At 39.5% G+C, this 22,130-nt stretch overlaps 1 protein-coding gene across 1 annotated transcript in view; it reads right to left on the bottom strand.

Annotated features, from left to right (window-relative positions):
- The window catches only part of LOC145354903 (ubiquitin-conjugating enzyme E2 E1-like), an 82,119-nt gene that overhangs the window by 12,362 nt on the left and 47,627 nt on the right, over nucleotides 1-22,130 (bottom strand). Inside the window, exon 3 of the mRNA XM_080206523.1 lies at nucleotides 2,871-3,003. Within this exon, the coding sequence (XP_080062649.1) occupies nucleotides 2,871-3,003 (133 nt within the window). The remainder of the gene's footprint in view (nucleotides 1-2,870; nucleotides 3,004-22,130) is intronic.

Consider the following 22,130-nt stretch of genomic DNA (forward strand, 5'->3'; position numbering starts at 1 on the left):
AGTATCTAGTCACTTATAGTCCTACACTTTTATTTTAGTCAGAAATTAGGTGTGACTGATGTCCTTCAAATGTCTGATAACATTTGCAAATATAGGAAAATGAAGTTGCCTCTTGATTTAAAATATGAATTTCATTGGTTATTCTTTCTCAAAGGTGAATATAATTTTATAGCCCAACATCTTATTCTCATCTGCATCAAGTTTTCACAACTTCCAGAGAGCAATGAAACTATTAACTGCCTGCCGATAATGTCCATTTTTAAGTTCATCTGTGGGGGAAGTGGTGAAAGAATTTCTATAATAAGTCATTGAAGTGCATTGTGAACAGTACTTCCTGGCCAACAGGTCATAGCATTGGACTTGAACCTAGAGCTTCTGGTTCAGCAGTAGTGTGCTACCACTGCACACCAAGACCTCCCCACAGTGTCCATTCACCTCAGAATCCAACTACAGCTTTCAGCCAAATCAAACCATGGTGAACAACCTCCAGCTGCTCAGCAACAGAGTTGCAAGGCAGGTCAACTTAAACCAATTGTAAGTTACTACCAGTGATACAAGCAGGTGTCAGAAACTTTAAAATGGCACTTCATTTACCAGTATCTCTGTCGTTTTATTAGCTGCAGTTTTTCACTTTGAGATCGAAATCTTCTTCACACAACATAAATCCAATTTGCATTCAAAAGGCATTTCAGTTTTTATTTTTTTTCCAAAGTGCAAAGTAAATGTCAGTCATTTTCTTGTTATTACCCTCATACAGGTTTCAGTACAATCCTTCATGGCAGCAATTCTGAACCATTTAGAAAATATATCCATAGGTCAGTCAGATATAGCAAAAAAAAACAAATGTAATCAAAACACAGCACTGTATCCAATCAATATAGTTTCATGTGTCAACATTTACACTGATTAGAAGTGGCAATGCAATATCAGCTACCAAAGTAGAGTCCAAGATATTTTTCAATTACATTACACCCTCTCATTATCCAAATGCAATCGCATTAAATGGGAGTGAAAAAACTAATATCTGGGATGACTATGGCGGGTAGAATAATGTCATGGCGGGGGGGGGGGGGGGGGGGGGGCGGTTGGTGACATTAAAACAAAAACTAACCAGAATTTCCAATTCTCCAACTTGAAAGGAGTGTGAGAGACAAATGTATCAGGCTCGGCCATGATGTCCTCCTACAATCTAATAATTTCTAGGCATCACTACTTAAGACTCTGTACATGGTTGTGGCAGGAGGCAAATGCTCACTATATGCTGAATCATACCTCAGGGTGTACCTTCACGACAGGAGGGGAAGCAACAAAGAAAAAGCAAAATAATTACTGAACATTGGAAACTTCATTCTATGATGAGTTACCTTTTCAGGTATTTGTAAGTATAGGAGTTTAGACAAAGGATTACGGGTATGTGTGTTTATAAATGAAACGGTACAACTAGACTTGGACCGGAAATGAGGCTAAACAAATGTTAACTGGTGAGTTGTAAAAGAATTTTTCCCATCCCAAATTAATGATACTTGGATTTTGGAGTGCAGAGTAAAATTCCAAAATTGCCTATGCAAGCAAACATGGCAAAGTTTAGGATAGTGCCAATTAACTTGTAACAGCACCTAATAAGCTAGCAGAATGGGCAGACAGCAGGTGGAATTCAATACACGTCTAAGTGACATGATGCATTTTGGCAGAAGAAATAGGGGAGAAAATGTAGACTTAATTCTAAAAAGTGTGCAGGGACCTGCACGTTTGGGTGCATAGATCTCTGAAGTCAGCAGAATATATAGAGAGTAATTAGAAAGGCATATCAGATTCTGAGCTTCATTAAAAAAAAGTACAAAAGCAGAGAATTTAGGTTGAATCTTTATAAAGCTCTGCTTAGGCCACTGCTGGAGTATTGCATCCTGTTCTAGTCACCACACTTTAGGAAGCATGCAAAGGGTCCTTGAGATTTACCAAGACTATGGGATACAGTTTGATAATAACCTAGAATTCACTGCCCATGAAGGTGGAGGAAGAGCAGACTATCAACGATTTTCAAAAGGAAAATGGATGGACATGACAAAAATAAGCTTGCAGGGCTATGGGGGTAGTGTTATGAAAAACGGGACTAAGTGGATTTTGTACCAGGAGCTGCAATGACATGGGCTGAATGGCCTCCTCTCTGCCATCATGGCTCTGATTTTAATTTTAGTTCTGGTCATTCTTTTCACAGCATGCAATGTGCTTATTACAATAAAACAATAAAAAAGTCTTGACCAAAAACATTTCCATTTTTTCTACAAATAAAAGTTGACTTTAATCTAAGTTTTTTTTAAAAAGGCAGATTGGCGTTCAGACTTAGAAGTGCTATAAATGTGGAGGAATCATGCATGTGAGGAAGAAAAGTTAGCCCTCGACATAGCCCTCGAATATCAATGGTGAACACTACACCCATTTCTAATGGTTTACAAAGCACTTTGAAGCAAAGCACTGAGAAACCCTGGAATATTACTACCACAACAATAGCACACTAAATTGAACTTTTACCCTTCTCCTAGGCTCCTTGGGTGGAGCAGAATCCTTTCTTGGTAAGAGAAACTGATGTAAGCAGCAACATTGCTGCTGCATTTTATATATACTTAGAGCCCATCTGTATCACCCAGTGTGAGCAGTGGTAGAACTCTATCCCAAACTGGCACTAGTAAAACCTCAACACTTATGAATCACATCTCAAATACTCCGAAGTGACTGTTATAACACAGCTTTCAGAAACAAGCACAGACTAATGTTGAACTATTATGGCAATAAGTTATAAATAAGTTAGTCATATGGTTGCATTATAAACACACTCAAACATACGAAACGCACTGTGAAAAAAGTCCCCTTACCTTGGGTGGTTTGAAAGGATATTCCGCTGAAAACACAATGTCAAGGAAGAACACACCACCTTCATAAACTGACCCAGGGGGCCCCAGAATCGTTGACCTCCATTCATAAACATTATCGCCTTTTGGTCCAGCACTGAAAAGTAAAAAGGAAACTGAAATAAATTTTAAAAAGAAGATTAATACTGGAAAAAAGCCCACAAACAATGCATGTCTTAATGCATGCTTTATAAGAGATCATTGGTTATTTTTGTTTTGCAGAAACAGGAGCCACTTTATTCCTTATGGCTAGAGCATTCAATAAGACTATCTAGGGGAAAGAAGCTTGTAAGTTTTAGAACACCATGTGGCAGACAGACAGGAACAGGGTGGGGAGGGGGTTAGGGTGGGCAGGAGTGGGATGCAGACAGAACCAGTTAGAGAGGAAGACAGACAGGATTTATTTAAGCTACAAGCTGTAGACAAGTGACCTTTCTAAAATATGAAGATCCAAAGTTTCTACCCCTCATAACAATCCAATAGAATTTCAGAATATTAATGACAAAATCTACATATTACACTTTGATATTTCCACAAGGGCAACATCACTGACAAAAAAAGTTGATCATCTAAGTTTATATTTGTCCCATTAATTTTCAATGATGTTCTTAACCAGATATTTATGCAACTCTTTTAAAAAAAAATCAATGAGATGTAGCCACTAGTGTGGAGGGAATGATCTATTAATTGTATTTTGTACTATGTCATCTAGTTCTGTAATCACATAAATTAAACAACCTACATTGTCTGCATTGATGAATCAGAACGTGACTGGGATCACAGAATCAAAAAAACATCAAGCAGTCATGATAACACTGGTGCTGGAGAATCAAAGCAAAGTCTTGACATGATGGCAAGTATCATTAGAACATAGACCTAAAATTGTTCAAAATCTGCTTTGACGGTGGATCCCTATTCCAAAATGGATGGCAGGGTCTTAAAGCACAGAAGGAAACACTATGTATATATCTATATCTATCTAAAGTTGTTTGAATAATGAAAATGAGCCAACAAATTGAAACCAGAGAACATGCACTATTACTTTATTTTGTTGTTTGTTGTACAGGTAATTACAATTATAAATCTATTTTTGCCCTCGGAGGAGCTCTATTATTAGAATCATGTAGGTTTAAGGTTTAAAATTGAATGACTAGCCCAAGGAGGTCAAAATTTTATAATATTTTCTTCAACAATAGGATGTTGAATTCTTGATATCTTTTTCACAATTTAATCAAAAGAATATTTATCCCAGTATACCCTTGCCCTGTTCATGAGATCACAATGGATTAAGACAACCATCCAGGCCATTTTAATTTATGCTGCCAGTAAAAATCCTGAAATCTCTCTCTGCAGCCAGCATCCAATTTTTAAGTTATCCCAGGTTTTCATACAGGGGCTTTATTCATAAAATCAACAGCTAAACATTCCTGGAAAATGTAGAAGTAGTCTGACCTCTGCAGTTTACAAAATTGTTTGGCTAGTGATTCGAGAAAACAACATTAAATAATCAACGACTTCCATTAAAAAAAAAGTGAAAAGCTGGACATAAACAGAAGATTAGATATCTTTGAGGGGGAGAAAAATGGTTTTCCTGTTAGCAGATGCTGACTGGCCAGGTAAGTAGCTGTAATTCAGATTTTCAGTATTCACAACTTTTTATTAATCAATGACCTCCATGTTTTCCCTTGAAGACCAGACAGCAACTTGGCTGCACATTCACATGCAAGACTTTGACCTCATTACTTAATGTCTGGCTTTGACAATTATCAATTCCTTTTTTAAAGAAGAACTCATCATAGATTTTTTTCCTCCAGAATGCAAAAGTTTGTTTTGGAACCTTAGCGTTTACATTTGACCAAAGTATACAAGAGAAGCATGAAAATAATTTCCATTTTAACCTGCATTCCTGACGTTTCAATTTTTTGCTCTGTATATTCCTGAGAAGCTGAAATATCTATTTAAAACTGCATTAATGATGGCTTGCAACTGTAACAGAAGATGTCAACAACAGGCAGGTGTTTTGGTCTCCTTACTTGAGAAAAGGATATACTAGCACTGGAGGGGGTGCAGAGAAGATTCACTAGGTTAATTCCGGAGTTGAGAGAGTTGGCTTATGGAGGAAGACTGAGTAGACTGGGGCTATACTCACTGGAATTCAGAAGAATGAGGGGAGATCTTATAGAAACATAAGATAGTGACGATATGAAGCAAGGAAGTTGTTTCCACTGGCAGGTGAAACTGGAACTAGGGGGCATAGCCTCAAAATAAGGGGAAGCAGATTTAGGACTGATTCAAGGAGGTTTTTTCTTCACACAAAGGGTACTGAGTCTGTAGAATTCCCTGCCCAGTGAAGCAGTTGAGGCTACCTCATTGAATGTTCCTAAGGCAAGGATATATAAATTTTTGAAAAGTAAAGGAATTAAGGGTTATGGTGAGTGGGCGGATAATTGGAGCTGAGTCCACAAAAAGATCAGCCATGATCTTACCGAATGGCGGAGCAGGCTCGAGGGGGCCAGATGGCCTACTCCTGCTCCTAGTTTTTACGTTCTTATGAAGCATTTTTTATTTGGAGAAAATCTGACTGAGGATTTTAAAAAAAAGACAATTGTTACAGACTGATTTCTGCTTATATTTTGCAGTAGTTTCACTCTAAACTTTCCCAAACACTCCCAGCGTTCCTTTGTACTTTCTCACTGATACCCAAAAAAGATAAAGTCAAGCAGGGTTAACACAGGTAAAAGTCAAGCAGGGTTAAAAAGGTGGAGAATAAGGAAAGCAAAATGGGACGGCAGAAGCAATAGAAAAGGGAAAATGAGGGGACAGCAATGCTGAAAGAAGGAGAATTCAAATCAGCAAGGGTAGAAGAATTGAGGCATGGACCTGGTTGAGTTTGTGCGGAAGGTATGGAATTATAGTTCGGGCAAGGGTTTAAGTAAAAGGGAAAATTAAGATAGGGGATAACATGTGAGGGGCAATGTGTGAGTTCAGGTGGGAAAAGAACTCTTGCTCAGGGGATGGGTACTGGTCTACGTTGGCTCAATGTAGGGGGTACCCTCCCCACTCATTTTTTAAAAAACTTTTCTATTTTTCTGTAGGGCCTCCGTTTCTTGCTCAAAAAGAGCTTCAGGACCAAACTTTCCTTGGGTAAAGGAGTGGGTAGAACTACAATCTTGAGTAATTCACAATTTCTCAATGGACAATGGTTTCATGGTCATCATAAATCTTTTAAATTTTAGATTTTATTTAGTGAATCTCAAACTTCACAATCTACCACGGTGGGATTTAAATCCAGGTCCCCAGAGCATCACCCTGGGTCTCTGGATTACTAGTCCAGTGGAATTCTACTACACCACTACCTCCCCTAAATTAGGGATTGTCATATTATTTTGGTTTCCAGATTTGTTGTAATCAATTGTTTTTTTAACAACACCTGCTTGTCAACACATTCAGACAGTGTCCCTTTTAACATCTTATAAATATAACAATGTTACTAAGTGAACAATTATAGAAAATATAAAGAGGCATGGAGCAGATTCCTGAGTAATGGCTTTTGACATATAGTACTGCCTACCTGTCCCAGAAACTGAAAACTTGTGATCCTTTCAGTTGTAAGGCACTCCCCTGGCCCCGATTTGACTAATTAGACAGGAGACAACAGCCACAATGCACACATCTATCTTTCCCCCTTCATAACCTGCTTTCAAGTCTGTCACTTTTCAAGTTCAGACTGAAGCCTTACTACATATTTTCTACAAGTATAACTCTATACTTTGAACTGAAAGGTAAACAGGGAAATTGTGCATTTGGAGTGAAATTTATTACATTGTTAAAACTGAACAAAAATTACTAGTTGAAACAAATCCTAGTAAGATTACCAATTCAAATTAGCTGTACAAGTTGATAATTTCATTCAATGCACACATGGTGCCTGTTAGGGATGCCCCCATCCCCATGTTGTTTTAAATTTATTAACTTTTAACAAGCAGAAATTTACATTCAAATTGGTAAAGGAAACGACGTGAATGCAAGTACAATCAAAACAGACACTCAGAATTTTATTATGCATGTTCCCCGTCCTGAATACTTCTCACTGAATCACACACCCGCCTTTCAAACTTCCATCAATAATAGCGTAAATTAGCCTCCAGGGAGCACACATATGTGGCCCTTTCCAAGACCCTGCCGCCTCAAAACAGAATTTAGTCAAATCACCTGCAGTGATCAAATGGAGAGGATAAAATCTAATTAGACAATTACTGTATCACTTAGCATGTGCATTTTCTACATCAGGTCAGCAAACCAGCAGCACGGGGAAAATCGCAGATGCAAAAATACATCCCACTACTTCACAGAATTCAAAGTTAATGCTCCATCTTTCCACTACTAAGATGCACATTTGTTTTAAAAAGAAAGCTTCTTTTAGGTGTTCTCACTTCTTGCAATTTGAACGTAACTTATGTAAAACACACTTCAGTAAGACGACTCATTGCCAAAATGAATCACCAGTGATTCAATGGATAGGATTAAACCTAATTAAACAATTCTCTGTCACACTTCTAGATTTCAAATATTTAGAACTTACATAAAAACTAAGCATCATTTAGTTCAACCAGAAGCATGCATCATTAAACCAATGATGCATCTCTTTAATGCTCTCAGTAAATGCGTATTCTTAATGCCAATTTATTTTGCCTGGCTGATATCCAGTATTGGATGAGCAGACATTGTCTTTGGCCCCAATGATGAAATCCATTCCCCAATCATCATTTGTATCCCTCTCCCTCCCAATCGCCTGAAGCTGAACCAGGACATATCCAATCTCAACTTCAAGATGAGCTTCTGTCCACTTATCTGCCCGATCAGCAAGACCATGTACTTCCACCTTTATAACATCACAACACCAGCTCTGCCTCAGCTCATCCGTTCTTGATACCCTCATTCTTGCCTTTGTTAACTCTAGGCATAAATATTCGAATGCACTCCTGGCTGGTTCCCCCTTCCACCCTTCATAAACTTGAGCATATCCAAAATTCTGCCTCTCTACCTTAACTCAGATTCTTGTTCAACTATTACCCATGCTTGGTGACCTATACTGGTTCACAGTACAACAAAATCTCAAATTTAAAGTAATTATCCTGGTTTTTAAACCACTCCATCACTGTAATTCTATCACCCTGTAATTGGAGCGAGGGGCGGATAATGGAAAGGTCAGTTGACCTTGGGTAGAATTTTCCGGTCTCGGGTTGAGTGACGCCGTAAAATCCTGCCCCATGGCTGGAACTCTACCACCTCGCCTGCCTTGGAATCAGCACAGGTAAGGATCCAACAAAGGCAATCACCATTGACCTCTGGCCGGAATTTCCAGTCTCACTCAAGTGAGGCCACAAAATCCTGCCCAATATTTCCAGCTAAGTCTCCAATATCTCTGCATTCCTCCAATTCTGGCATCTTGCACAATCATGATTTTGTAGTTGCTCCACCATCAGCATTTATGGTCTCCGCTGTCTTGGCCCTAAGCTCTGGAATTCACTTTTTAAATTCTCACCTCTCTTTCTTCCTTTTATGACGATCCTTAGATTCTTCCTATTTGACCAGGTTTTGATCAGCTGTCTTGATGACTTACTCTGTAACTCAATGTTAAATTTTGACGCTCTTGTTTAAGCATTTTGGAAGGTTTGCTACATTAGAAGCACAATATAAATCCAAGTTCTTGCTGATTAAGTTCACAATTACTTATGCTGCTGTGATTATCCAATTTGAAAATGACTGCATTGCTCAATTTTTAATTCACCTGTTAACTACTTTAGTTGGGTGCCTACTGCTTATAAGCAGAAAGCAGTTCTGGCCCGGATTTGGCCTCCAGGAAATTAGTTTAGAATGGGATGGTTTCAGCAAACCAGTTTGCTGGAAGCATGATATTAAACACCTGCCAGACAACATTCTTACCCTCACCTGGGCCCTGTTCAGTATCTGTCAATGGCAAAATCAAATAATATAGAAAATGTATTTATTTGAAAATGCCTAATCATCTTTCCATGCAGAAGTCATGGCTTCTATACGAGTCATATTCACTTTAAAAAATGGGCCATTCCCACATTGTGATTCCAGTGCCCTGGCTATTGGGCGATGTTATGGTTGACTTTAGTCTTACTTTTTTTCTCCTATTTATCATTCTCACCTGTTTCCCTGGCCACCCCCCCCATTTGCATTTTAATTTTAATTCAATATTTTTATCACAGCATAGAACTTTCAATTTCATCTGTTCATTTTGCACATTTACAGTTTTTAATCTCCGCATCAGTAGTTGAAGGATAGAAGGTCATTCCCATTATCCTTTTAGGATAGGTGTTTTGCTGTCTTTTCCAGAAAACTTTGAAACAAACTGGAAATTGAAAAGTCAAAGTCTTTATTGCAGACAAGTGCGGAGCCTGCACAAATGTGAGAGAAAAGGATAACCTGTGTAAAAATACCACATAGAACAGAATCCCTACAGTGCAGAGAGGCCATCTGGCATATTAAGATGCACCAACTCTCCGGTCGGATCCTACCCAGGCCTTGCCCTCTGCTCTATCCTTGTAACCCCATGCATTTATTATGGCAATCCTCCTAATCTACACATCTTTGAACATTAAGGGGCAATTCAGCATGGCCAATCTACCTAATCTGCACATCTATGAACTGTGGGAGGAAATTGGAGCACCCAGAGGAAACCCATGCAGACCCGGGGAGAATGTATAAACTCTGCAGAGTGACCCAAGGCCAGAATCGAACCCAGGTCCCTGGCACTGTGAAACAGCAGTGCCAACCACTGTGCCACCAGGGGAACAATATCAATTGTTTGTGGTTTTTTTATGTTTAAAAACATTATTAAGAGTCAATGTTCAAGTTGGAAGAACTCTTCTGAACGATTCTTGAGGCTTCATTGAAAAAATAAATTAGAAACAATAAATTTAGAGCATGTTATGGGATAATTTATTTGCTTGTGAAAATTTATTTTTCAAGGCTGCACAAGTTGATAATTTCATTCAATGCACACATGGTGCCTGTTAGGGATGCCCCCATCCCCACGTTGTTTTAAATTTATTAACTTTTAACAAGCAGAAATTTACATTCAACATTTCAAAATAAAAACTGAAGGCAGGAATTGAGGAAAGTGAAAGGGAATGTAAACAATATGCAGGAACACATGAGAAATGAAGCATAGTAGAATCAAGGAAAGTTTGGGTCCATTTTCCCGAAACTCTGTCCCCACAATACTGCAGACCCCAACAATGTCAATGTTTCAAGACCCCATCCCAAGGCCAGTTAGATTTCAAGAACGTTCTCCTCAGAGTTGCTGGGACAGCCCTCAGCCTCCATGACGAATGCACTCCAACCCTGCCATCTGCTCAATGCTTCAATTCCCGTAGCTCCCTCCAATATTCTAAGAACTCATTCCCAAGACTAACATCAGGAAATACTTCTTCATGCTGAGTGTGATCAACACTTGGAATGGTCTTCCAGGAAATGGGGGGGCGGAGGCACAAATCACTATACTGCCGTTGAAACATTTGCAAAAATGACTCGAATGTGAGAAGCAGCAAACAAAATCTTGTGTCTTTTAAAAGGTATCCTTTCCCATACCCACCTTATCCTTTTTTACTACAGCTGCTCAAACCCTGCCTCCCAGGGCACAAATTACACCAATACTATAAAAAAAGGGTTCTCAACTGGTGCCCGCTACAAGATTTCAAGGGACCCACTCAAAAAAAAAGGTTTGCGCCAATATAAGCTGCGGCTAAATATTGGCGACAAGACCCAGAATATTGCTGCTGCCAAGTGGATCCTTCCAGAAACACAGTGATTAGGGAACTAATGTTGAGCTATTCACTTAATCAGACACCCCTACCCCCGCTGTCACTGACTGTCCTTAGATTAAGCTCAGTTAAATATAATGTGATACTCAGGATAGCTTTATGCAAGAAAGGAAACACTGAGGAGGAGAGCGAGACAAGAAATTAAACTCCTTGGTTCTTTCTAGGAATGACTACAATTAAATATTTAGAGCTTGTGCTGGAGCAGAATAGGGAAACAGATAAACGAGAAAGCAATGTTTCCAATTAATCACTTTCAAGAGATAAATACAGGGTCCAGATATGTATTCCAAATGCTAATCCTTAAAGACCAATTCTATTGACCTGACTGCACATAGTTTAGGAGCATTTTATGCAATTTCCTCTGTTGCCAGATCTTGCCTTTATCGGCAATATGCACTCCCCGACCGGCAAGACACAGCCTTGATCGTGTGTGCAGCAAACGTGGATAAGCTGCTACTGAGGTCGCTGTCCTGTTCAGGACTGCTATCCATGTCCTTACAGCTGATGGCCCAATCAGAAAGCCAGAAGCTCAGCGGCACCTCCACTTATGCTGGCCACTGTTGAGGAACAAAGAAAAGTACAGCATAGGACCAGGCCTTTTGGCCCATCAAGGGTGGCACGGTAGCACAGTGCTTAGCACTGCTGCTTCAGAGCTCCAGGGACCTGGATTCGATTCCTGGCTTGGGTCACTGTTTGTGTGGAGTTTGCACATTCTTCTCTTGTCTGCGTGGGGTTCCTCCGGGTGCTCCGGTTTCCTTCTCCAGTCCAAAGATACGCGGGTTAGTTTGATTGGCCATGCTAAAATTGCCCCTTAGTATCCTGAGATGGTTAGGTTAGAGGGATTAGTGGGTAAATATGTAGGGATATGGGGCTAGGGCCTGGGTGGGATTGTGGTCAGTGTAGACTTGATGGGCCAAATGGACTCCTTCTGTACAATAGGGTTTCTATGGTTCTATGATGATTCTAAGTTTGTGCTGACACAGATGCCTCTAATTTAATATTTTCTTGCCTCCGTATGGTCCATTTCCCTCTTCGCGTATCTATCCAGATGCCTCTTGAATGTTGTTATAGAATCTGCTTCTACCATCTTCTCTGGCAGCATGTTCCAGGCATTCACCATCCTCAGAAAAACTTGCCCCTTAAATCTCTTAAAAAGTTTCCCCCTCTCACTTTCAACCTATGCCCCCAAGTAATTGACTCTTCAACCCTGGGAAAAAGACTTCAACTGTCCAGTCTATCCAAGATGTGGAAATGCTGGTGTTGGACTGGGGTGGGCACAGTAAGAGGTCTTGCAACACCCAGGTTCAAGTCCAACAGCTTTATTTGGAATCAGGAGCTTTCGGAGTGCTCTTCCTTCATCAGGTGAGTGGTTGATGAAGGAACAGTGTCCAAAAGCTCCTGATTCCAAATAAACCTGTTGGACTTGAACCTGGGTGTTGTGAGACCTCTTACTGTGCCCACTTCAGTTTAACGAATTTATTGGATTTCTATGAGGATGTCACTAGTGTGGTAGACAGAGGGGAACCGGTGGATGTGGTGTTTTTAGATTTTCAAAAGGCGTTTGATAAGGTGCCTCATAAAAGGCGCCTCATAAAAGGCTGCTACAGAAGGTTAGGGTACACGGAGTTGGGGATAAGGTATTAGTGTGGATGGAGGATTGGTTGTCTAATAGGAAGCAGAGAGTTGGTATCAATGGGTGCTATTCTGATTGGCGGTTGGTCACTAGTGGAGTGCCGCAGGGATCGGTGCCGGGTCCTCAGCTATTTACCATTTGTATAGATGATCTGGAGGAGGGGGCTGAGTGTAGGGTGATGAAATTTGCTGATGACACGAAGATGAGTGGAAAAGCAAATTGTGTGGACAGTGTGGAAAATCTGCAGAGGGATCTGGATAGGCTAAGCGAGTGAGTGAGGACCTGGCAGATGGAGTATAATGTTAGCAAGTGTGAGGTTATCCACTTTGGCAGAAATAATAGTAGGAGGGATTACTATTTAAAGGGCGAAAAGCTGCAACATGCTACGGTGCAGAGGGACCTGAGGGTCCTTGTGCACGAGTCGCAAAAACCCAGTCTGCAGGTGATCAAGAAGGCAAATGGAATGTTGGCCTTTATAGTGAGGGGGATAGAATATAAAAAGTAGGGAGGTCTTGCTGCAACTGTACAGGGTACTGGTGAGGCCGCAGCTGGAGTACTGTGTGCAGTTTTGGTCGCCGCACTTGCACAGGATATATTGGCCTTGGAGGGAGTGCAGAGGAGGTTCACTAGGCTGATACCGGAGATGAGGGGGTTGGCCTATGAAGAGAGACTAAATAGACTGGGTCTGTACTCGTTGGAGTTTAGAAGGATGAGGGGGGGATCTTATAGAGACGTATAAGATAATGAAAGGGATAGATAGGGTAGAAGTAGAGAGATTCTTCCCGCTGAGAAAGGATAGCAGGACTAGAGGGGACAGCCTCAAGATGGTTGGGGGGGGGGGGGGGGGGGGAAAGAGGAGGAGGAGTTTAGATCAGAGTTGAGGAGGAACTTCTTCACTCAAAGGGTGGTGAATCTCTGGAATTCTCTGCCCGTTGAAGTGGTGGAGGCTACCTTGCTAAATATATTTAAGTCACGGGTAGGTAGGTTTTTGATTGACAAGGGAATTAAGGATTATGGGGAGAAAGCGGGAAAGTGGAACTGATCCACTTCAGATCAGCAATGATCTTGCTGAACGGCGGCGCAGGCTCGAAGGGCTAGATGGCCTACTCCTGCTCCTATTTCTTACATTCTTATGTTATGTACTTGAACCTGGTGTTGTGAGACTTCTTACTGTGCCCACTCTATCCAAGCCTGTCATAATCGTGTAAATCTCTATCAGGTCCCCCCTTACCCTTGGATGCTCCAATGAAAACAATCCAAGTTTGTTCAATCTTCCTTCATAGTCCACACCCTCCAAATCGGGCAACATCCTAGGGGTAAATCTCTTCTACTTCCTTTCCAATGCATCAACTTCCTTCTGGTAGTTTGGCAACCAGAATTTACACCATATTCCAAATGCAGCCTAACCAAAGCTGACAGCAGATAGGCCAAAAGAATGTTAAAATACTTTATTACATTGATGGAGGGGAGCCAATTGCTGGTATTGGATGGGCTACCATCACTGCCCAAGGCCTCCTCTTTGAACAAATAAATACTTTGCCATATCACCCCCCCACAACCCCGGGCAACTGCCTTCACCACCTAACAAGGGTTTGATCAGCTTTTGATAAAACGCTGACAGCCTGTAAAGTGGTCCCATATTGGGCATTGTGGCAGGAAGCCATCAGTGGTTGGGGAGTTGATCCACAACACCTGCTCCCACCCCACTTTAACTATAAGGTAGGGTAACTTGCCTTCATTGCAGTGGGTGGGATTACACAGGGCCAATGGCAGGGTGTCAACCATCTTTATGTTCTCTATGTTTGAATCCAATACCATTTATCAAACTCATTCACTACCAACCAGAATTTGGGAAATACAGAACCTCATGTTCTGTTAACATATACCTAAAATTCTCTGCAGTTAGGTAAATAGAGACTGCTTGTCAGCAGCAGAGTTGGAATCAACATCTGGTTAGTCAATCAATGTTTGCTTTTACCCAACATCTTCACGCTGTGAAAAGAGTTCCTTTTTTTGCGTGACTTCTACGTCTACTTTGTTTGCGAATTAAGTAAATGCAAACTGAGGGAGCCTTTCTGCTGCATTGCTAGAATTTAGGAACTCAATGCTTTGAGAAATATTGCTGGTGCTAAACAACAATTCTATTTCACATTAAAACAAAAATCATATATTTAAATGAATAATTGCATTCTTTTTTATACTCAGAAGCGCTTTTGTTGTGTTACAGGAGTCTGTGCAATTTTTAAAACACGGGAAGGGGACCTTAAAGGCAAGAAGCTGAAAAAAAATCTCAAGACTGCTTCAACGTGTCCCATCTTTCTCTTATGAGTCTTTCAATTTCAGTCACGATAGGTACAAGCGTACACACACCATACTTTTAAAAATTTGATTTGGCTGTAAATAGCACCTTTTAAAAATCACATCAAGTTGTTGTTGTTCTGGTGTGGAGATGCCAGCGTTGGACTAGGGTAAGCACAGTAAGATGTCTCAGAACGCCAGGTTAAAGTCCAGCAGGTTTATTTGGAATCATGAGGTTTTGGAGCACAGCTCCTTCCTCAGGTGAATGAAGAAGTGGGTTCACAAACACAACATTACATAGACAGAGACACAATTACAAGATTGGAATGTGAGTCTTTACAGATAAAGGAGTCTTTACAGGTACATAAAGTGCAAGTGGAGAGGGGGATAATCACAGGTTAGAGAAGTATGAATCATCTCAAGCCAAGAGTTAGTAAGATTTTGCAAGCCCAGGCCAAATGATGGGGGTTGATGCTGTCCTCGTGTGCGGAATTTGGAAATGAATCATTATGATATTTTTAACGTTGCAGAAATTTTACTAAATGCTTCTTTCAAAAATATAATACTTTTCAAAAAAAAAACAAAAAACCTGAATTCCACCATGGCCCAAGATGAATGATTTTTCAAGCTCACTGCATTTATTGACTGTACATCTATTGACTGACCACCTCAAAGGCTGTGAAACTTGTGAAAAGGCACACTCCACTAGTGGTTAAATAGCCTGCGTTACAAAAATCATAGAGCAAGTAAAAAGAAATGGGTATTACATTTACATCATCTGCCATATTTTTCAACTTGCTCTTGATGTTGCTTCTAACCTAATTTCTAAAGATTTTCCTCATTGATTTGGTGGATAGCAAACAACACCCCCAAGAAAGAGGAGACAAAATAAAAGCCAGTCAAAATTTCAACCACTCGGTGCCATCAAGTGAAGTACGGTTATGTAGATGTGCAGAAGTTAGATAAGGATTTGATGGATTGCTTATCATAGAACACACTGATGAAGCTTACAAACTCAGATCACAAAGATAGAAGAACCTCCATTTACATATCATCTTTCCACAGACTCAAGATACCACAACATGGCTTATAGCCAAATAGCATGCAGTAACATTCTATAAACAGCAGTGGAATAAATGACCAGAAGTAAATTAAATACACAAACAGATCTTGGCACTGATTGAGGAATAAATATGGCCAGGACACCAGATGCTTTTCTTCAAATAGTGCAATGGAATCATTTTTCCACTTGAAAGGACAGACAGGGCCTAAGTTTAATGTCTCATTTCTGAGAGCACCTGACAGTCCTGGGAGGGTCAGTCTTGGTTATGTGCGCAAAGCACTGGAATGGAGCTGGAACGCATGACAATCTAATGCAGAAGTGAGAATACACTAACTGAGCTGACACACGAGGCAAAATACAGGACCTCAGCACCCTTGAAATTACCATGAGAAGGAGCCTCTACCTCCAACACAGCATGGTCAACTTAATTTAAGAAACTAAATTTTTAAAATATTCCAAGACAAATTCAAAATCTCATTTATTTTTAAGTTAATTCCTCCCACACGCCATCCCTCACCCCCGGCACCATCTTAAAAAAGAATATTTGGTTACACAATTTTTTGCCACTTTTCACAGTCAACAACAGCTTGCATTTGTATGGTGGCTTTAATGCAAGGCAGTTCATATGGGAATAGATTGCTCACTTGCACGGCAATAGATTTAGGAATACTGACCAAATGAGGATACCTTTAAAAAGGGTAGGAGGATAAAATGAAAAAAATAGTTTAGGAAGTTGCAGAAGACAGGGCCTAAACAGATTAGAATGACAAAAGTGAATGAAGAACGCTACTTCATAACTGCGACTGCTTTGACAAAATTATATTCTTAAACTGTACAGAGGAATTGCTGATAATATTACAATGCAAGACAAAAATACTTCCTACTACCCTTTCCACAGAATTTTAATAGGAGCATTGAGGTGCAAAGTTATCAGTGTTTCACAGTGAACTATTCCCAACTAGTCTAGAGTAAACTGTAAAGCAACTAGGGAACAATGTTCTCTTACAAGCCCTCAATTGTTTTAATATGTTCATTCATGGGATATGGGCATTGATGCTAAGACGAGCAATTATTATCCATCTCCAACTGCCCTCAAGATTGTGACAGCAAGCCACCCTCTTGAACTGCTGCAGGTTGTTGTACAGCTTTTGATACAGCTGAGGGGCTTGCTGGGTGATTCCATTAAGTCAAACATATTACTGTGTGACAGACTGGGAAAAGACAGCAAGTTTCCTTCCCTAAAGGACATTAGCCATTTGGGTTTTTATCACTTTTATTGATATTAAATTCTTATTACAAGTTTTTATTTAATAAACTGAATTTATATTCCTCTGGGATTTGGTAGAATTTGAACTCAAATCTCAGATTATTAGTCCAGGTCTCTGGATTATTAGTTCAGTGATATAACCACTGTACCACCGCATGTGCAGAGTGCTATCAGAGATGGAGCCGATTTCACGTACCCACTATTGAGTTTTGCTGAAATTCTAAAGAAAGGAGGAGAAATTTAGTTGTGTAAATGTGTTTCATATATCCATAATGATCCACATAAACCTTGAGCTGAATTATTGCATCTCACGTACATCTGTCAGATTCTGGACATCACACTTAGTTTAGATGCAAATTGACTTATGAAAAGTAACTGACCCAGTGCCTTAAATTAACAAGCACATTCCAACCTGCAATAAAACACTGCAGCTAAGTACAAAACTTCACTATATCACATGCCCATTCTTCAAGCAACAAATCATTAAATTTACTGTAAACAATTCTATAGAAAGTCCTCTCATTCTTCAGCAAATCATTTTTAATAACACCCAATGTGATTAAGATGTCACCATAGCCAAAAGGACCCCATTATCAAGACGTCTCACATACGTTTCAACCTTTTCAAATCTTGCATATTCTGAGAGTTTAGCATTGGCACAATGCTTGTGTTTTTAGTATGGTACATATTTAGGTATCATAAAAGCAGCTTAAATAAAACCAAATCAGTCTCCATTGAGAAATACTACTGAACTTCCTTTTATCTTAATGAAGTCTAACATGATGTTGAATATACTTCAATTTATGAGTGAAGAATTGTTTCTTTGTCAACAGAAGGCAAGAACCCAATGAAAAACTTAAAATTGCTATGGACCAGTGAATGATTAGTTCTGGCAAGTTTATTTTTCAAAACAGGTCAAAATTTCGGTTAAGTGGCAAAAAAGTTACAGTGGGCACGTGATGTTTATCTACAAAATTTTTCCCTTAAATTTAGAATTAACCTGATTTCCATTCTGTTAAAAAAACTGGGTGGGTTCTACAACGGGCAGGTAATCCATTCTGCCAACTTACCATCAGTGAAGTTAAAAGCTATTCACTGTGTGTAATGTATGAGAAATTAATTAAAATAAAAATATGGCATGCATTTTTAAATTACCACAGACAAGGACTGGCAATGTCAAGAGTAAATTCAAGGCTGTCCAACAACTTCAGTAAATAGTGTTATATTGTATTCTGTAGTCTGTCAACACCAATAAGTTTAATTACAGAAATTTCAATAGGTTAAATTTTTAAAAATTCAAGATGTACTTTGTGTCGATCCCATATACAATAGGTATCCACTAGAGTTATTTCGTTTAAGATAGCATTCAATAATTGTGCTGGGACCTTGCAAACTCAATTTCACCCGAGGCACTACAGTTAGAGATGCGCATCACTTGTAGTCTGCCTGTAGGGAACACAAGACAATTTATGAATTATTGTTTTGATAGTACATTTGATTTATAGCTGAAGATCAGGTTCACCAGTTTGCAACGGCTCAGTATCAATACAGCTATAAATATTTACATTTTTGTCATTTCAAGATGGAATATTATTCAATACTAACATGTGTCTCTAAACAAAAATTATACCTCTCTAATCATTCCTTTCTGATATAATTTACATTTCAAATGACAGTTTAATGATGAAAGCTTTAGAGTTTATCCATATGATTGTTTATTGCTTCATCAGCAATATAACAGTAGAATTTGGTTGTGTTGAATGATTTAGGGAGTTCTACGTTTTATTATTACAGCCAAGACCACTGACTTCATTTTAAAAGTATGGGACCCTGGCATTTTTATCCATTTTGAAGAATTTCATTCCATAAATCCATTTATTTTCAATATGAAAATTGCAAACCAACCAGCAGTTTTGTTTTCGTTGATCTCTACATACAAGGTGGGCATAAAAGGTTCAGTGATGTTTAAAGTGCTGGTAAATGAAGTTTATGGTGTTGAGTGTAGGGGTTCAGGATTTGAACTCAGGATGAAATCAATTCTGAGTTCCCTAAAAAGTGCAAGTGTTCAGATGTAATCTGTGCATCATTTCTGGCTGCTGAGGCCTAGCAACATAATCCACAAAGCCCGGCTGACAACTGTTCTTGGAGGCTGACAGCTCCCTCGGGAACTCCTCAAATTCTTAGTCATCCTTTCTCTTCTTCCACCGTTTTAAGCCTGAGCTAGAAATTAACTGCCAATTTAAGTTGCCAGTGTCCGCTGACAGAAGTTCTCACTCACTGAGTGCTGGATCTTTTCATAAATAGGCATCCAAATTCCAGGACTTTCCTGGACATCAAGACTAGACTTCTGCATTGAATAAAACTGGACTACATCACAAATTAAAGGAACTTAAATTACAACCCTTTGCTCACCATTGCTGTTAAGTGCTGAACTTATGACTAGTCGACTGGTCTTATTGGTTCTTCAGTTAATCTTTATTAATAAACAAACCCCATTTAATCCATTTAAGCAGCAAAAAAAAGGCTTGGAACCAGACAGCCTGGCAACAATAAAATCAAAAAGGCCTGCTTACAACTGCAGAGAACATGATTTAAATAAAAAACATTTTTAAAAAAGGTACACTGGCGTCACACATGTAATCTGACTTCAGATTTGGCCAAAGAGCAGCATTGCTACAAACAGCTATTCTATACTTCTACAAAATTCAAATTAGATAATTGGTCCCTAACCACTTGTATCTATATAGCACCTTTTAATGTAGTAAAAAAGGTCCCAAAATGCTTCAAAGGAGGATCAAACAACAGTTGACCCTGAACCACACAGGCAGACATTAGAGATGGCTTTAAAGAGCATTTTAAAGGATAAAGGCAAGATAGAGTTATGGAGTTTTCGGGAAACAATTCCAGAACTTAATGCTGTGGCAATTTTTATCAGTGAGGCCAACAATAGTGGAAAGGCTAAAATTGGAGCTGCACAGAAGACCAAACTTGGAGAAATGCAGATCTAGACAGCTGTAAGTCTGGAGGAGGTTGCAGAAATAAGGAGCAACAAAGCCATGGAAGGATCCAAAAATCCAAGTGAGAATTTTAACCATCAAAAAACTGCTTAACTGGAAGCTAATCTAAGTCAATGGGTATGTGATAATGAATGAATTGAGCCTCTCAGGTTTTGAATGATTTCAAGTATAGTGAGTGTCTAACATGAATGGCCAGCCAGGAGTGTATTGGAACAGTTAAGCGTGGAGTTAACAGTGGCATTGAACAAGGATTTCAGTTGCAGATGGGCTCTGGTGGGAAGAGCTGAGAGATATTTATGGATGTGGAAAGAGGTGGGCTTACTGGCACAGATACAAGGTTACAAGTGCATCTTGGAGGTTAAATAACACCAAAAGTGTTTAATGATCTGGTTCAGCCTCGGAGAGGAATGGAGTTGCCAGAGGGATTGGGTTGTGGCTTGAAGTCAATGGCTTCAACCTTCCCAATATTTAGTTGGAAGAAATATCTGCACGTGCAATACTGGATGTTATACGTGGAGTGTGACAATTTATAGACAGTGGAAGTGTCGACAGAAGTAGCGTTGAAGCAATGCTTCTGCTAAGCTGTACGGCTATGCAGCAATTCGAGTGACTGCACAGAAGTCAGCCCCTTTTAAGTTACTGCACGTGTAGTTGCTCTGTAAAATTTAAAGGACCTTTCACTTAAATTGTTTGTGCAGTTTAAAAATAACAATTAGAAGGTACATTGTAGTGAAAGAGTTGAGTGTTGTCACCATATATGTGGAAATTCACTAATTTTTCTTAAAAGGGTGCTGCCAAGGACCACCACGTAGATGAAAAATAAGAGGACACCGTGGAAAGACCCTTCAGGGACACCAAAAGTTAACAGTGCAGGAGCATTTGCAGAAACTATTGTAAGCAATATAAAAGCAAAATACTGCGGATGCTGGAATCTGAAACAAAAACAGAAAATGCTGGAAAATATCAAGCAGGTCTGACAGTATCTGTGGAGAAAGAACTGAGCCAATCTTTTCAGGCAGGATGGCCCTTCCGTCAGAGTTCAATTCTTTGGCTGTGACTGGATAGATAAGAATTGAAACAGAGTTGACTTCTCAGGTTAATGAGCTCACTCCCATGCTGACTTTTCTGTCCACGGCCTGTAATGGTGTTCCAGTGAAATTTCATGCAAACTTGAGGAACAGCACCTTATCTTTGGACTTGGCACTCAATATTGAGTTCAACAACTTTGGATCATAAACCTCTATCTTGTTCCATGTGTTTTTATTTTATTTATCTGAGTTGATCCTATCTTATTTCTTTCTTTAACATTTTTATGTTGCATTCACATTTTTTAAAAAACACAGCCATACAGACCTCATTTGGACACAACCTTTGTTTCTTTACTACATCCATTATCCCTCTCTTTGGCTATTGTATCATGAAGTTTTTTTGGTATTAATCTCCGCAACACAGACTTTTTGTTTATTAATTTAAATTTAATAATTTAACTTCTAATTTAAAAAAAAATTTAACAAATATGAATGTAATTAAAAAAGGTCAAAACAGCAGTTAACAAAGCATCCAATATCCTTGGCTTTAACAACACAAGAAGGTTATGTTGAGCTTGTATCAGTCACTGGTTTAGTCTCACCAGGAGTATTTAATCTAATTCTGAGAACTGCATTCAACCTAGATTCAATACCACTCCTTCATAAATTACCTTCCTCTCCATTCACTGTTCAAAAATTCGAATAACCAATCCAAGCCGATGACACACAGACAGGATTGCAGGATTTGATAACGAAAGCACATAAAACATCAAGCCAGCAAATTTCTCCTCTTTGTGAAGGTTTCTTACAAGAACATTCGTAAGAAATAGGTGCAGGAGTAGGCCAACTAGCCCCTCGAGCCTGCCCTGCCATTCAACAAGATCATGGCTGATCTGAAGTGGATCAGTTCCACTTTCCCGCTTTCTCCCCATAACTCCCTTGTCTATCAGAAACCTATCTACCCGTGACTTAAATATATTCAGTGAGGTAGCCTCCACCACTTCAATGGGCAGAGAATTCCAGAGACTAACCACCCTTTGAGTGAAGAAGTTCCTCCTCAAC

This window comes from Carcharhinus amblyrhynchos, chromosome 2 (genome assembly GCF_965287045.1).
Source record: "Carcharhinus amblyrhynchos chromosome 2, sCarAmb.v2.hapA, whole genome shotgun sequence".
Classification (NCBI taxonomy): Eukaryota; Metazoa; Chordata; class Chondrichthyes; order Carcharhiniformes; family Carcharhinidae; genus Carcharhinus; species Carcharhinus amblyrhynchos.